The 15,531-nt window shown below is 48.0% G+C and overlaps 1 protein-coding gene across 4 annotated transcripts in view; it reads left to right on the top strand.

The window, feature by feature from the left end:
- Positions 1 to 12,450, top strand: part of ZDHHC14 (zDHHC palmitoyltransferase 14) — a gene marked incomplete at its 5' end in the record, with an annotated part of 268,451 nt that extends 256,001 nt beyond the window's left edge. For 2 of the 4 annotated variants that reach the window (XM_082729580.1, XM_082729581.1), the window contains one exon: positions 7,126 to 12,450. In XM_082729580.1, coding sequence (XP_082585706.1) covers positions 7,126 to 7,479 — 354 coding nt within the window. In that variant the 3' untranslated portion in view covers positions 7,480 to 12,450. Of the gene's footprint in view, positions 1 to 7,080 lie in introns of all 4 variants that reach the window. The other 2 variants (XM_082729578.1, XM_082729579.1) reach the window with 1 other exon arrangement.
- Positions 12,451 to 15,531: the final 3,081 nt, after the last annotated feature.

Raw genomic sequence — 15,531 nt, 5'->3', positions numbered from 1 at the left:
AGAGAGCGAGAGCGAGCAGGAGAGTACAAGCAGGCAGAGTGGCAGGCAGAAGCAGAGAGAGAAGCAGCCTCCTTGCTGAGCAAGGAGTCCCATGCAGGGCTTGATCCTAGAACCCTGGGATCACGACCTGAGCCCAAGGCAGTGGCTTAACCCACGAGACACCCAGGTGTCCCTGATTTTTTTACTTTTAGAATGGCAGTTTCATAGAATTCAACCCAATATTTGAGAGATAGTAACCTTTAAAGGCTTGTTTTGGAATGATAGCACAAGTCTCTCAATTTCCCGTTTGTACTGGATGGATTGTACTGCCCAGTATCCAGGTGCTTGATTGGTTTTTCTTAAGATTATGTGAGTGGTTAGATCTCTAAAAGACACCTAAGGGTGTCTTGGTGTTAGTGCTGGAGCCTTAAGCCCTGGACCAAGTTGTCAGAGAAGTAAGCTGTGATGTCGCCCCCTACTGGTTGAAGAGAGGAGTCCGCTCATGAAAAGGCGAGAAGGTGGGGGGTGGCTTGAGAAAGGCTGAGCTTTTCTTGACAAGTGTCTGTTCATGTCTTCTGCCCGTTTTTTGACTGGGTTATTAGTTTTGAGTATTGAGTTTGAGAATTTCTTTATAGATCTTGAATATCAGCCCTTTGCCTGTACTGTCATTTGCAAATATCTTCTCCCATTCCTGGGTTGCCTCTTAGTTTTGTTGACTGTTTCCTTTGCTGTGCAGAAGCTTTTGATCTTGATGAAGTCCCAAAAGTTCATTTTCGCTTGTCTTTGGCGACATGTGTTGAAAGAAGTTGCTGTGGCCAGTGTCGAAGAGGTCACTGCCTGTGTTCTCCTCTAGGATTTTGAAGGATTCCTGTCTCTCATTGAGGTCTTTCATCCATTATTGAGTCTATTTTGGTGTCTGGTGTAAGAGAATGGTCCAGTTTCATTCTTCTGTATGTAGCTGTCCAATTTTCCCAGCACCTTGTATTGAAGAAAATGTCTTTTGTCTATTGGATATTTTTTTTCTGATTTGTCAAGGATTAGTTAATCATGGAGTTGAGAGTCCATTTCTGGAGTCCTTATTCTGTTCCATTGGTCTGTTCCATTGTGTGTCTGTTTTCGTGCCAGTACAATGCTGTCTTGGTGATCACAGCTTTGTAATACAGCTCGAAGACATGCAACGGGGTGCCCCCAGCTTTGTTTGTTTGTTTGTTTCATCCTTAACTTGGCAATTCGGGATCTTTCCCAGTTCCATACAAATTTTAGGATTTTTTTGTTCCAGCTCTTTGAAAAATGTCAAAGGTATTTTAATAGTGATGGCATTGTAAGTATAAATTGCTCTGGGGAGGATAGACATTTAGATGTTTATTCTTCCAATATATCAGCATGGAATATTTTTCCATCTTTTTGTTTCTTCAGTTTCTTTCATGAGTGTTTTGTAGTTTCTAGAGTATAGATCCTTTACCTCTTTAGTTAGGTTTATTTCCTTTGGATCTTGTGGTTTTTGTTGCTGTTGTGAACGGAATTGATTCCTTAATTTCTCTTTCTATAGTTACACTGTTAATGTATAGAAAAACAGCTGATTTCTGTGCACTGATTTTGTCTCCTGCCACATTGCTGAATTGCTGTATGAGTTCTAGTAATTTGGGGGTGGAGTCTTTTGGTTTTTCCACATATAGTATCATGTCATCTGCAAAGAGGGAGAATTTGACTTCTTCTTTGCCAATTTGGTTGTTAAGAATAGAGCTACACTACGACCCAGCAATGACACGACTGGGTATTTACCCCAAAGATACAGATGTAGTGAAAAGAAGGGGCACATGCACACCAATGTTCATAGCATCAGTGTCCTTGATAGCCAACCTGTGGAAGGAGCTGAGATGCCCTTCAACAGATGAATGGATAAAGAAGATGTGGCTCATATACACAAGGAAATATTACTTAGCCATCAAAAAGGACGAATAGCCACCATTTGCATCAACATGGATGGAACTGGAGGGGATTATGTTAAGCAAAGTAAGTCAAGCAGAGAAAGACAATTATCATATGGTTTCACTCATCTGTGGAAGATAAGCAATAGCACAGAGAACCATAGAGGAAGGGAGGGAAATCCAAAGGGGGGAGAAATCAGAGAGGGAGATGAACCATGAGAAACTATGGATCCCGAGAAACAATCTGGGGGGTTCAGAGGAGGAGGGTGTAGGGAGGGGGTAACAGAGCAATGGGCATTGAGGAGGCACCTGCTGTGATGAGCGCTGGGTGTTACACTTAACTAACGAATCACTGAAAACTACATCAAAAACTAATTATGTACTATACAGTGGCTAGCTGAATATAATAAAAAATAAATAGATAAATAAGAAAAGAAAGGCTGACCTTTAAGAAGAGAGAGGTGGGAAGGAAGACAGGGAAGGAAAAAGAGGAAGAAGAAAGAAGAAATGGGCAAATAAAAATCAGAAGCAGAGGTGAAAGGAGGAGGTATAAGTACATCGCTTCATGGATCCCCTCCACAGTGACCTTGAAAATATCAGCCGAGTTATCAAATGGGATCGCAACCATGAAGGTTTATCAACCCATCCTCCTGGGAATTTTGGCATTGTGCAAAATGAGGGAATGCTAACTTTAAAGACAAAACAACAACAACAAAAAAGGAGCTTCCCAATCATTGAATCTTTTCTAAGAAGGAGATGTTCAATTTTAGTATATGTGCTGCCGAAGCGAGCACTAAGAAGGAGATGTTCAAAACATGCGAAGTTAATGTGAGAATTCTAGTCCCTTGTTGGAATCCAATAAAGTCCATTGTCACGTGGAACCAATAAGAGATTTATATGGGCAAACTCCAGTAGAACAAATCCTGGTCCCTGGGTTCCCCCATATGGGGTTGATTGTCTAAAGGAAAATCAGTTCAAATGGGACAAATTCTTTTCAAAGTTTTGGGTCAGCAGGATTTGGACACTTAGGTTCTTCGTTCCGGTAACTGTGCTCACGGACGTCACGACCGCAAGTTAAACTGGCGGGAAGCGATGCACGGCAGAGAGTAGGTTAATTATTAATATGAAAGCAGGCCCTATGATGAAAGAAATATCCATAGCTATACTCAGAAAGATAGTCATCTTTTTAAATGTTTGAAGAAATCAATGTAGGAGAGAGGCTTGAAGTCAGTTAATACAAGCTAGGGTTCAAAATACTCATTTTGAAAATATTTCTGAGTCACTTATATTTAGACTTTTTTTTTTTTAAGCAATAGTTCAGGGTCAATTGTTTTTCATGTGTTCAAGCTCTTAGGCTTTACCTCTGGTAATCGGAACACTGTTTTTCATAGTCCTGACCGGGAGGCTGAGCACGGATTTGTTACCGTTTTAATGAATTGTCAGTTTGGCCACAGGAAAGCTCTGTAATGTGTACAGGAGTGGACCCTGGTTTGGAGGGGGCTTTCTCTTTAAGAGAAAGAAAACAATTTGCCAGGAACTGGGACTTGATCTCAAGCCTCATAGCTTCAGGATAAACCCACCTCCGGGTACGGGTGGTCCTGTTAGAGGCAGCAGTGATATTGGTCATACAAAGCCTTCCAGACCACATCCAGCTCCACGTGAAGTCCCCAATGATCACAAGGTCTAAGGAACTAACTGACCACTTCCTCCAGGGGAATCTGGCTCTGCAGTGGGCATGGCTGGAGGGGAGTGACCAGGGAAAAGGACCAGGGAAGTGAGCTGGAGACAGGAGGGGGGGCTACCTCTCCCCTTGCCCTGGTGCCCCTGACCTCGAAAATCTCCAGCTCTGCCCTCTCACATAATCCTCTGTGAGTCTGCAAACATCAGTCTTGCACCGATCCCTAAAATAGAATTTGCCAATTAGTGTTCAATAAAAAGGAAGTCTTTCTGTAGGCAACAGAGACAAGCAAGTCTGATTTGCAGTTTTATCTTTCCTTAGAGCCCAGGGTGCTGGGTAGACTGAAGGTATGAGACATGGGGAGAGCTCCAGGAGGGAAGATTTGAGAACAGGATCCTGGCCTCCAGGCACGGCTCAGCCCCAGGGTCGCTCACCGGCCTGCTCCCAGGCTGCACCGAGCCCCGAGCCCCGGAAAGTGGAGGAGGCGGTGAGGGAACCCAGCTGTCTTGATCATCAAGGAGACCAAACCGTGCTTTTCACAACACGTTCATTGCAAAGCACAATATATCCAAAGCCCTAGGATGGTTTCCAGAAGATGAATGTTTAATCAGGAAGGTTGCTCTTCTCTGCCTCTGCCCTGTCAAGACCAAGCCGGTGTGTTGGACCAGCCTGACCGTACGGGAGAGCGTGAGCAACACCTGCCGGCACCAGCCCGCCCGCGGCCCCCGCCTCGCTGCACAGCATCTCCGCCAGAAAGCAACGCCCCGGCCCCCCACCAGCAGCTGGAACCCGGTGTCCGACCAGCCCTCGGGAAAGCACTGCGGTGGCAGAAACCACGGGGTGGTGATGGGAAAAATGAGAACAGGAGATCCCAGCCCTTGCCCAGGGCCCTCCGTGTTCCTGAGCTCCCTGGACTGGGAGGAAGGTGATGGAGAGTGAGGGTCCCCCCGAGACTTGCTTTCCTTCGGTAAAGAACTCTATTCTTGCCTGAAATTGGGTCTTTCACCTTTGAAAGCCTGTGCATTCACAGGGACTGCAGCCCTCCCTCCTCCTCATTGGGCTGGGGCGGGCCTGCCCCTTGCAGTTGTAGAAAGAAACCCTCTGGCCAAAGGACGCACACACTGGAGCGAATGAAAGAAAAGCCGAGTGTCCACTGACAGATGAATGGACGGAGAAGATGCGGTGTAGATCCACTACGGAGTACTACGCTGCCTTCCAAAAGAATGAGATCTTGCCATGTGCAATGATGTGGACGGACCTAGGGGCTATTAGGCTAAATGAAGTCAGTTGGTCAGAGAAAGACAAATGCCGTGTGATTTCACTCCTTTGTGGAATTTGAGAAACAAAATGGATGAACATAGAGGAAGGGAAGGAAAAATAAAATAAGAAGAAAACAGAGAGGGAAGCAAACCATGAGACCCTCCACGACAGGAAACAAACTGAGGGTTGCTGGAGGGGAGGTGAGTGGGTAACTGGTGACGGGCACTGAGGAGGGCACGTGATGTAACGAGGTCTGGGTGTTATGTGCAACTGACGAAGCACTGAGCTCTGCCTCTGAAAGTAATAACACGCTCTGTGTTAACTGAATTTAAATAAAAAGATTTTTTAAAAGAAAGAAAGAAAGAATGGAAGGAAGGAAGAGAGAAAGAGAGGGAGAGAGGAAGGAAGAAAGACCTCGTAAGTCGGAACTTCGATGAACTCTCTCTCCTCCCAAAAGTGTGCGCGGTGCGTGGTTCCTTCTGTTCCCTGCACGGAGGTGGAGGAGTGATGGCAGCTCTAGGTGTCCCCTGGGCAGGACAGTGAGCCGCCTCCACCACAAAACCGCTGGGACAGGTTCTACAAGAACTCGGGAGTTCTGAAAAAGAGAGGAGGGGATAGCAAGACAAGGTTTATGAAGTACCTACTATGTGTCACGCGCAGTAGTAGAAAGAGCTTCATGGTCAAGCAAACCCAGCCCCAAACGCTGGGTCCTTGCCTTACTCTTATCCGTAAGGGCTTAAACAAGCCACTCGTTCACTTCAGCCTCAGGGGGGAAATGTGTTTGTTCTAAGAACTTCTGAAGAAACAGTGCAGTGCCTCGCTTACTGCTCGAACCTAAAGTCACACCCATTCTTCCTCCTCCTGGTCGAAGAGCAGTTCCTGAAACTCTCGAAGGACTGACCGCACACACTCAAGTTCAAGATCTCTGAAGGCTGCCGAGGCGTCTTCTGGCTGATCCATACCTGCTCCATCGCTCGAGGGAGGGCTCCACGCTCCACGTCCCATGGCCCACGTTCCACATGCCACGTTCCAGCAGCTCAAAATATGTTTACACCATTTCTTCACCCAGTGAGCGAAATGAGGGAAAGGACATAAGGTGCGACATGACGTAAGGACACTTAGAAGAAAAGGAAACATCTTGTGAAATGTTGGCATTCTCTTTCACGGATTAAAAAAAACACAGAAGCTCAAGGGTTCTCGAAGCAGATGGAAAGTTAGCAGTGGGGAATTCTGGGGCTTTGTGAACAACAGTCTGACCAGACCCTGAGGGGCCTTTCTTTCTCTTTCTTTCTTCCTTCCTTCCTTCCTTCCTTGTAGTAAAATATACAAAACACAAAATTTACCCTTTCAACCATCTTTCAGTGTCCGGTTCGGTGGCAGTAAGTTTACTCGCAGGGTTGTACAAAGATGGCTACTGTCCATCTCCAGGCCTCTTCGTGTCTCAAAACTGAGACTCTATCCCCAGGCACACTGGCTTCCTCTTTCCTCCCCCCCGGCCCGGGCACCCACCCTTCTCTCTACTTTGTGTCACTGGGAAGTTAATTCTTGCGGGTACCGCGTGTGTTATCATGGAATACTCGCCCACTTGTGACTCACCTCACTCAGCACGATGTCCTCAGGGTTCATCCGTGTGGTGGGCTGTGTCAGGATGTCCTTCCTGTCCACGGCTCAGCTGTGGCGGACCGTCTGTCTAGACCACGTTTTGTGGATCTGTTTATCTGCAGACGGACCCCTGCTTCCACCTCTTGGCTCTTGTGACGGATGCTGCTGTGAGCGTGGGTGCGGGCCCCTGTATTTGTAAAACAATCGAGTAAAAGTGGTTTCCAGCCTGCAAGCAGCGGCCACTGATCACCAGAAACAACTCTGGGGGGTGAAGCCTGTGACTGTCTCCAGGGGATATTTCCTTAATTAGGTCGTGTCTGGGGGTCAAGGGCCAGGAGGCTGCCCGTAACTGCCTCTGGCTGCCCTTAACTCCCTGGGCACCTGTGGGTGCTGTGGGCACCTGTGGGTCCCCCCCCCAGCGGCTTATTTCGGTGCACGTGTTTTCCAGGTGCGGGCGTCCCTGGCTGGTACCAGGCCCCTGTGCATGCTCTCTGCCTGTCTCACTGAGCATCACTAACGGGTTTCTCTCTCTCTCTCACATCCCACCCTTCCCCTTCCTGTGCCCCCCCTCCTCCCCACCCCATGCCCGTCGCCTCTCCACCTTCGGGTTGCCGGCTCCCTCCTGCTGCCCAGTGCGACCAGGACCAGTGCATTCAGAGCACCAAATTCGTTTTGCAGGCTGCGGCCACGCCCCTGCTGCAGAGCGAGCCCAGCCTCACCAGCGACGAGCTGCACCTGCCCGGGAAGCCGGGCCTGGGCACACCCTGCACCAGCCTGACGCTCGGGCAGCCCACGCCGCCCTCCTCCATGCCCAACCTCACCGCCGAGGCGGCGCTCACAGACATCCTGCCCCTGAAAGACGAGCACGTGGGCCACCAGTTCCTGACCCCGGAGGAAGCGCCCTCGCCGCCGCGGATGCTGGCGGGCAGCCCCCTGGCCCACAGCCGCACCATGCACGTGCTGGGGCTGGCCAGCCAGGACTCCCTGCACGAGGACTCGGTGCGCGGGCTGGTGAAGCTCAGCTCCGTGTGACCGCAGCCCAGGGACAAGGGCCGCAGACCATGGGAGCTTGGCCGTGACCCGGTTCCAAGGCGGCGAGGACAACTCCGGGTCCTGGGGCGCCCAGACCCCTCAGAGCGCAAACGGATGGCCCTTCCAGGGCAGAAGAGGGCAGGGCCCGAATGCCTACAGCTTGGGTTGATGGAACTTTCTTCCTCACCCTGACTGCTTTGATCACCGTGAAAATGGAGAAGTGGCTGTTTCCAGGCGGCTGGCATTTGAGGGGTGGGCCTGGGGAGAGAGGAGCAGCCTCCGGGGCTGCGGGCTGAGCCCAGGAGGAACGGACCCGGCCCGGATGGCTGCTCTGCGGTCCGCCCGCTGCTCTGGGGACAGACACACGGGAAGGTTGAGGACGCTGGTGGCCAGACTGAATTTGCACTTACATGTTATGCTACTAATATTTGAACTAGACATACCATTCCATTTGTTAATTTAAAAACAAAAACTAAAACCTAAAGGGGATTAAAAAAAAAAAAAGACCAGGTCTGGATTTGCATGCCACGCTACGTCTGTTTCCAAGTGGTGTTGGTATTCAAACGGAAATGCTGCTTGCTTGCTTTCTTTCTTTCTTCTAATTTGGTGAATTTTCAAGTGCTGTTTTAGGGGAAGCCAGTGCAGCACAGCGAGGCTCACGGACATTGCCGACACGCGCCAGCTTCTCGAGCTTCGCTAGACAGGGGCACGTGGCACCCGGGCTGCGGGGCTGCCGGCTTGTGCCCTGTCAAGTATCAGTTCACCTTCTGTTGGGTAGTTAGACGAGCTTTGTGTCGTACCACGCCTGCCACAGTCTCCACCTCCTTGTGTGACCAAACGTCCTGTGGGCAGCCAATAAAATGACGTCCTCTGTTATTTCGGATCTGCGTACAGTTATCCTTAACAGCTTCAATGACGACACAGTCATCTGGCTGACCTGTGGAGAGTGTGGTTTCACCGAAGTATCCCTAGCGAGGAACGGTCCCCAAACAGCCAAAAGTAAAATCTTGGAATGGGGTAGGGGGGATTTACGGGATGATTTCTCAGGTAAGCGGGTAGCTTTCCAACAGTGGTTTTCTCTCTCTCTCTCTCTCTCTCTCTCTTTTTTTTTTTTTTTCTTTGTCTTTCTGATACGGTCTCAGCAGAATTTGTTCCACATTGACCGATTGCCACAGGGCGATTAATCCACGGGTGGCGGGAGAGGGCCCGCAGGGACAAGGCCACCGTGAGGCGGTCTTCTATGTCCTATTCCATAAGGTCAGTGCTTGGAAAGGGCAGCGCGAGGTTCTCCTCGGGTATCAGAATATGAGGAGAAACTGGCTTCACGTCTGGGCCCTGAGCATGTAGCTGATCATTCTCACCCAGACATGAAGCAGAGTGGAATTAAGAAAATTACTGCTTCATTCGTTCATTTATCATCGAGAAGGACGCGGGCTCTGTATTTAAGGAGTAAGTCATTTCGGAGGCAGCTGCGGGGACTCAGCAGGCTCTGTCCAGGCTTCTCTCCAGACAATAAATTCAACCGCCCAATCGACTCAAGTTCAAAATCAAGTTGGGGCTCCTCACAACTGTGTGAAACACCAGCCACCCCCAGCGATTTGCATTTATGGAAAAAGGCGGTTTCTCCCACGAAAGAGTTGCCATTTTATAGAAAAGGAAAGCAGAAAAGGAAAAGAAAAGCACAATTTAAAGTCTCATCTGGAATAAAGCCCATTCTTTGTTGGTGGAGAATCTCCTGTGCTGAAAATAACCCCACAATTCTGGCTGGGTGGTGTCTTGGAACCACTGTAACTTTTCATGCTGTCTATACAGATAGAAAACAGGAAAGGCAGATGGTGTGTAGCCATTACTGACCTCCCGGACCTCCTAGCTCCTTGTGCTCGCTTGGAATTTATAATAAGGGGGACAGAGCTCTTCCTTACACAGCAACAAACACACACACACACACACACACACACACACACTCACGGTCACGAACCCATAGGGATTCTCTCCTTGCCTGCACTGCCTGGGAGCAAAAAGCAATAGCCCCACGATGTGCCTTCCGGAACTTTCCTAACCCTCTGCCCTCTGCTTCCTTCCATCTGCTGCCCTGAGACCCTGGGAGAGTGTTGGCCCTGGGGAGAAGATGGGTCACTTCTCACTCCAGTGTCTGTGTCTCCATCCACTCCCAGTTTCTTCACCTGGAAGATGAAGACAATGAACTTTTGAGTCTTTCCATTTCTATCATCTAATTCAGTGGTTGCTGATTTCCCAGGATTGGTCCCTCTTTCCACCTCCTTATGATAAAATCCAAGAAGTAAGGATCTTTCATGTCTTTAATAACCAATACTTACAGAATATATATTACTGATCCTCCACACACCCCCGGCCTTATCTCCTATACCCACTGACATCATGTATTGGAAAGGGGATTGGGAATTTCAGTGAAACAAATCAAAGCTATCAAGCCCATTCAGGGTCCAGGAGGGTGATTAACTTGAATAGGCCCATTTGCTATAACAATGAACTTCTTCAAGCCCCAGACCAGAGAGATACTCACAGCCCTTTAGTCTGTGGCTTAGAAAAGAGGGGGGAGTCTGTGGAATGAAGGACTATGAGCCGGGGAGCTCCCAACTTCCCCTGATCTCAGGAAAGGAACTTCTGGTGATGGATCTGCATTTCCCATTAACTGATAAATACAAATATTTTTAAATGCTGGGTGGTTTCATCAAGCTGTGGCTGCATATAGACCTTGATCTTTCTAAATTCTGTCGGTGTGTTATGGAGCGATTGCATGCTGGCTATGAAAATAAGATTAATATTTTACCGTGCTATTAAAGCTTGGACCATTATCAAACCTATGCACATGCATACACACACACACACACACACACACACACACTCACTCACTTTGTTATCTAAAAATCCATCTGCTTTCCTCCTCCCAGAAGTGCTTCGGGCACCGCAGGCTTGCCAGGCACTCAGAGGCTGAGTTGAGCCTGAGTGCCCTGGTCCTGGGGAGGATGTTGGCTGGAGAGTCAAGGCGGCTGCTAGCGTGCCCGCTGAAAGGGCAGGATGACATGACATTCCGTGCCTAGGGAGAATCGGCCAGCATTTGTGCTGACGCACTTGAAAAAATGCTCATTCCAGCGTTCAGCCTGGGAGGGTGATGCCATAGCCCCAGCCTGGGCCAGCAAAATGCCAAATACCTGTTCTGGCCCAGAATAACACCGAGGAAGACCCTTGTGCTCAGCTCAGCCCCCTGCAAGGACCCCGTAACCCCCCCCCCCATTATGTTTAGGATTACTGACTGGGATTCAAAACAAGAGGCAAACCCCATTTTATGAGCCATGCTTCTGCTGGACCTAAATGGGTTTTCAGAAGTCCCCTAGCTTTTCACTGCCTGGGCTTGGGCCTGGCTTTCTTGTCGGATTCAACAGCAAGTCTATGAATTTGCCTAAAATGACAGGAAGTGTCCCTGGCACTGGGGGCTGTAATAGCATCTCCGGGAAAATGCCAGAATCCAAGCCATTCGGGGACCGCCATCACAGGTTTCTGAGGGGCACAGCCTGATGGGCTCCTCTGTGGGTCTCAGAGCCTCCTTGCTCCCCAAAGAGGGGAACTGTAACTTGATGCCCCCTTCCTGAGCTCCACAAACAGTCAGCCTCTTCACCAGAAACCCAGGGCTTTCCCACCTTGGCTGGTGGTTTTGAGTTAGCCAGAAGGCATCAGGAACTCGCATTCATTGTTTAAGGAACGTTTTGAAGTGCGTTGTCTGTCATTCGTCCACAGGACCACTGCCTCACCTGTTCAGGTCTTGATCGTGTAAGAAAAGAGACTAAAGGGAACAAATGTCAGATCTACTTTTCTGATTAATGCCTTAAACTGTTTTGAAGCTGAGCCTAAGTCAAATCGATGTTTACATTTTTTATTAAGTACCTATAAGTTGTGGAAGTCAAGCATATTCTTGTCCAAAGGAGAGAGCCTTTCAAATGAAGTCTGATTCCCCGGTCCCCTCCACAGGTCCTGGAGCTCTGCGTATGGCCTCGTATGCCATTTTCCATGTGCCTGCATCAAAAACCACCCCCCCATTTGTTCCCTCGAGATGCAACACCCCCTTGTCTCTGTCTTCTAACAATAAGTTATTGAAATATTAAATAAGCTGAAAGTCGTTTTCTTTCATATGAATGTCAAAGATGCTCATGGCTTTTTGTACCTGGGGAAATCCTCCATCTAGTTGCTCACTGTAAGGTCCTCACCATACAGCCAGGATGGATTTTCAGACGAGGCATCAGGACATTAATCCAGCCATGGAAAATAATTGGGAGGCTGAAGATTAGATTGTTTCTGGAGCAACTGAATTTGCAGCTGCCACAAAACTAGATAAATGGCCTTCACTGGAATTATTTTCTAAATCTCATAAACCTTAGGAATCACGTACAGAATGGGCTGGAAACACGAAGACTTTTCTTCCATCTTGCGCAACATGAAGACTTTTCTTCATCCGCTGTTGACTTTTTAAGAGACACTTGGTATTGCTGATGAAGACATGAATGGACGGCTCTCTGTTTGCCCTAGATATGTTAAGATGGAGAGTTACACCGAGAAGCCATATGGCCTATCCAAGGAGACATGTTTTCTGGGTTCTACATGAATGGACATGGTTTTAGCCTGCAATTAAAAAAAAGGGGGGGGGATTACATCCTCACTTACTATTTGCCCAGGGCATTCTGTGTTGGTATTTCACATGAGTCAAACATTTTGGTGTGAAAGGGTGGGAAAAAAGGCCTTTTAAACTCTTAGTGGATTCAAAGCCCTGAATCGGAACAATGGTGAACACACTATAATACAGAGCATTGCATGTTTTCCAAGATACTTATGCTTATTGAAGTGCCTTTCATGTTTTAATGTTTGCAGAATCTATCTTAAACCTAAAATGAATTAAGAAAGTATTTTCCTCCTTCAATAAAAACTGCTAATGGCATCAAATGTAAACCTCAGTCTTTATAAGATTTTCAAGGTCAACAAGGTGTAGGGAAGAATCAGATCGATTTGCATTGGGTGAGTTTTCACTGTGTAGACACTCCTCTGAAGAGTACTGGATTTTCTGGTCACAGATACCTAGATTGGTTTCTTACAGCTGTGATTCTCAACTTTTTTAAATTCGCAAATGACTTTAGAGCAACTAAGAGCTTCAAACCCTGTAATCTACTTGCTCTGTGTTCCACCTTCTAACGCACACATACCCCAGCCTTTAACTTTGCCAGATCAGAATTGTGTTTGGCTACTAATAACAAAATCTCCAAGTAACAGTGGCTTAACAAAGAGATGTGTTTTCTGTCATGCAAAATAAGCCCAGCGGCAGGCAATCCAGAGTCAGTGATGGCTCCATAATGTCGTCAGTGTCCTGAACCCTTTCTTTCTGTTCTGCCATTCTTAGCATTGACTTTCATCCTCAGGCTCACTTCATGGCCACAAGATAGCTCCTGCAGCTCCAGCCATCAAAGCCGTATTCCAGGAAGGAAACAAAGGAAAAGAGCAAAATGGGTACAAGACACTTAAGATGGCTCCCTTCAGAGAGCCATTTCCAAATCTTACTCAGATTTCTCCATTGCCAATGTCGAGTCACATGACAACCCCTGAGCACAAAAGAGGCAGGAATTATGGTGTGTTAGCTGGACACATTATTGCCCCAAATAATGTCAAGTTCTGTAAGGAAGAAGGACAAAATGAGTATTTACTAGATCATCACAATGGATAACCTCATCTCCTCCTTACTGAAAAAGAGACCTGCTAGTTGAGTTTATCCATTCTCCGCTCCACCAGAAAAGTTTTGTCTTCACCCACTTTTTCTCTCTTTGGAGAGAGTTCCTATTTACTAAAGTAGGCTTGACCTAGGCTGTTCCATGACCTCTAGGATCCAGCCCTTTCTCTTGCATCTTCAGTTTCTCTCTTTTCATTAGTTGCTTTTTCTAGGTCACCACGCTTTTCTTCTATCAAAAAAAAAGGAAAAACAAAAACAAAAAAAATCCTCTTCCTTGCCCTTCATCCCTGGCATTCCCTCGTGCCACACTCATGAGACTGGCGCTCCAAGGTCTCCAATGGCCAAATCCAGCAGGATTGGTCTACCATCTCATTTGCATCTCGGAAGCATCTGGCACCATGGTGTTGCCTAGGTGGGCCATGGGGGCATGGAAGGCAAGCTGCGGTTGAATGGCCTCGAGGCTCCTCAGGCAAACTCTCTGTGCTTCACCACTGTGCTTCTGTCCTCTGGCTCAGTGACATTGTTTTTCCAGTTGGCACCTCCTTGCATTCTGCTTCCTTCTCACACCCCCTAAAAGAGGACACATCCTCTGCCCTTCGCTTTCCTGGTTCTCCTCCCCTGCAGAGACTTTTCCACTCCCAGTGCCTTCTTGTCTATCCTCTATAGTGAACTCCAGCCTCTCTCTCTCCTGGATCACCTCCCTCCCCAGTGCCAGCCCACATCTGAACCAGCTGTCCAGGAGGAGAAAGTTTTCAGACAGGATTCTGGCTCTGGCTTGGGGGAAACTAGCTCTCTAACACTTGGGTGATGGGTAGAGCCTCTGCTCCTAGTTTCCTTACCTGTTTATGAGTGGCTTCTGATGCACCATGCTACTCTTGGCTCAGTGTCCATTTAGATGTTCCATCATCACCCTAAACTCAGAATACCTAAAATTGAATTCCACATCTTTTCCCCCAAACCAGTCCTTATTTTAGTTTCTGCTTCCCTAGTAGAGTCCTTGGCTGAAAATTCTGGAATGGTCTTTGACTCTTCATTACTCTCCATATCCAGTCAGGTGTCCAATCCCTTCTAGTCTTGCTTTATAATATCCATCAAATCTGTCCTTCTTTTCTACTGGATTGCTGTCTTCACTGTCTTCCCCAGAGTGTTATGGTGGCTCCAAGAAGTCTCCTTCCAAAGCTTTTCCTAAGCCTGTCCATCCCATGTAACCCAGACAAATTGGTCTTCCCCCAACCATGCTAGGTGCATGTCAGGCCCTAGGCAGGAGACGGTCAAAGGCTTTTTCTTGCCCATATGCTGCTTAAACCAACATCAAAGCCTCTATTCTCTGGCCTCAACTAGTATTTCTGTCCTCTGTCCCTTTCTTCCTGTGCTCCCCTCTCTGACCATCTGGCCTCCTCACCTTCTGGTAGGAGTCATGCACTTCCTACCCTCCCCATCTTCCCTCTGCTCTTCCTGACTCTCCCCATAGTCCTTCCTAGCTTTCAAGGCCTTGCTCAAGGGCCAACACTTCCATAAGCTCTCTGACAGACCGAGGGACTGCTTTCCTCAGAATTCTTAAATTGGTCTGTCAGGTAGTTTCTTAAATTGAGGTATAATTCACATACCATAAGTTTACCATAAGTTCACCTTTTTAAAATGTACGACTCAGTGGTTTTTTAGTATATTTACAAGATTACACCACCAGCACATCTGAAACATGTCCGTCACACATTTGATGCTCTTTCTAGAATACCTGTTACTCACATTCTCATGCAAAGGTTCTCTCTCCCCATAAAACATGGGGGCGTGCCAGGCAGGACAATTCACTCGGGCACGGAATCCTCAAATGCTCAGGAAGACGGGGGTTCAGGTGAGAAGGGTACAGTGGCAACAGTTCAAGAAACAGAGACCCAAACTTCCCAAGGGGACCCCATCCTGAGACCTCACAGCCTCAGCAGAAAGCCGAGCCATCTTCTCTTTTAACCCCTTTGGTGTCCATTGTAAGGAAATGTGGTTGTTGAGATGCAAGGCGCTGTGTGGAGAGCGCCTGAGCAGGAGCAGTCTTGGTCTGCTCCTCAGACCCAGAACATCTGTGCTCCCTCCACAAGCCCACTTGAGGCTTCCCTTCCATTCCTTGTGGCATATATTCTACTTTGGGATAAAATTGCGGTCATCAATCATCATTTTATAAAATTCCAATGGAAAAAAGTTAACTTTGGGGGTGCCTGGGTGGCTCAGTCGGTTAAGCATCTGCCTTCGGCTCAGGTCATGATCCCAGGGTGCTGGGATCGAGTCCCGCATCAGGATCCCCGTTCAGCAAGGAG

This window comes from Mustela nivalis, assembly GCF_964662115.1.
Source record: "Mustela nivalis genome assembly, chromosome: 5".
In the NCBI taxonomy this organism is placed as follows: Eukaryota; Metazoa; Chordata; class Mammalia; order Carnivora; family Mustelidae; genus Mustela; species Mustela nivalis.
This window is presented reverse-complemented; position numbering and strand designations above follow the sequence as displayed.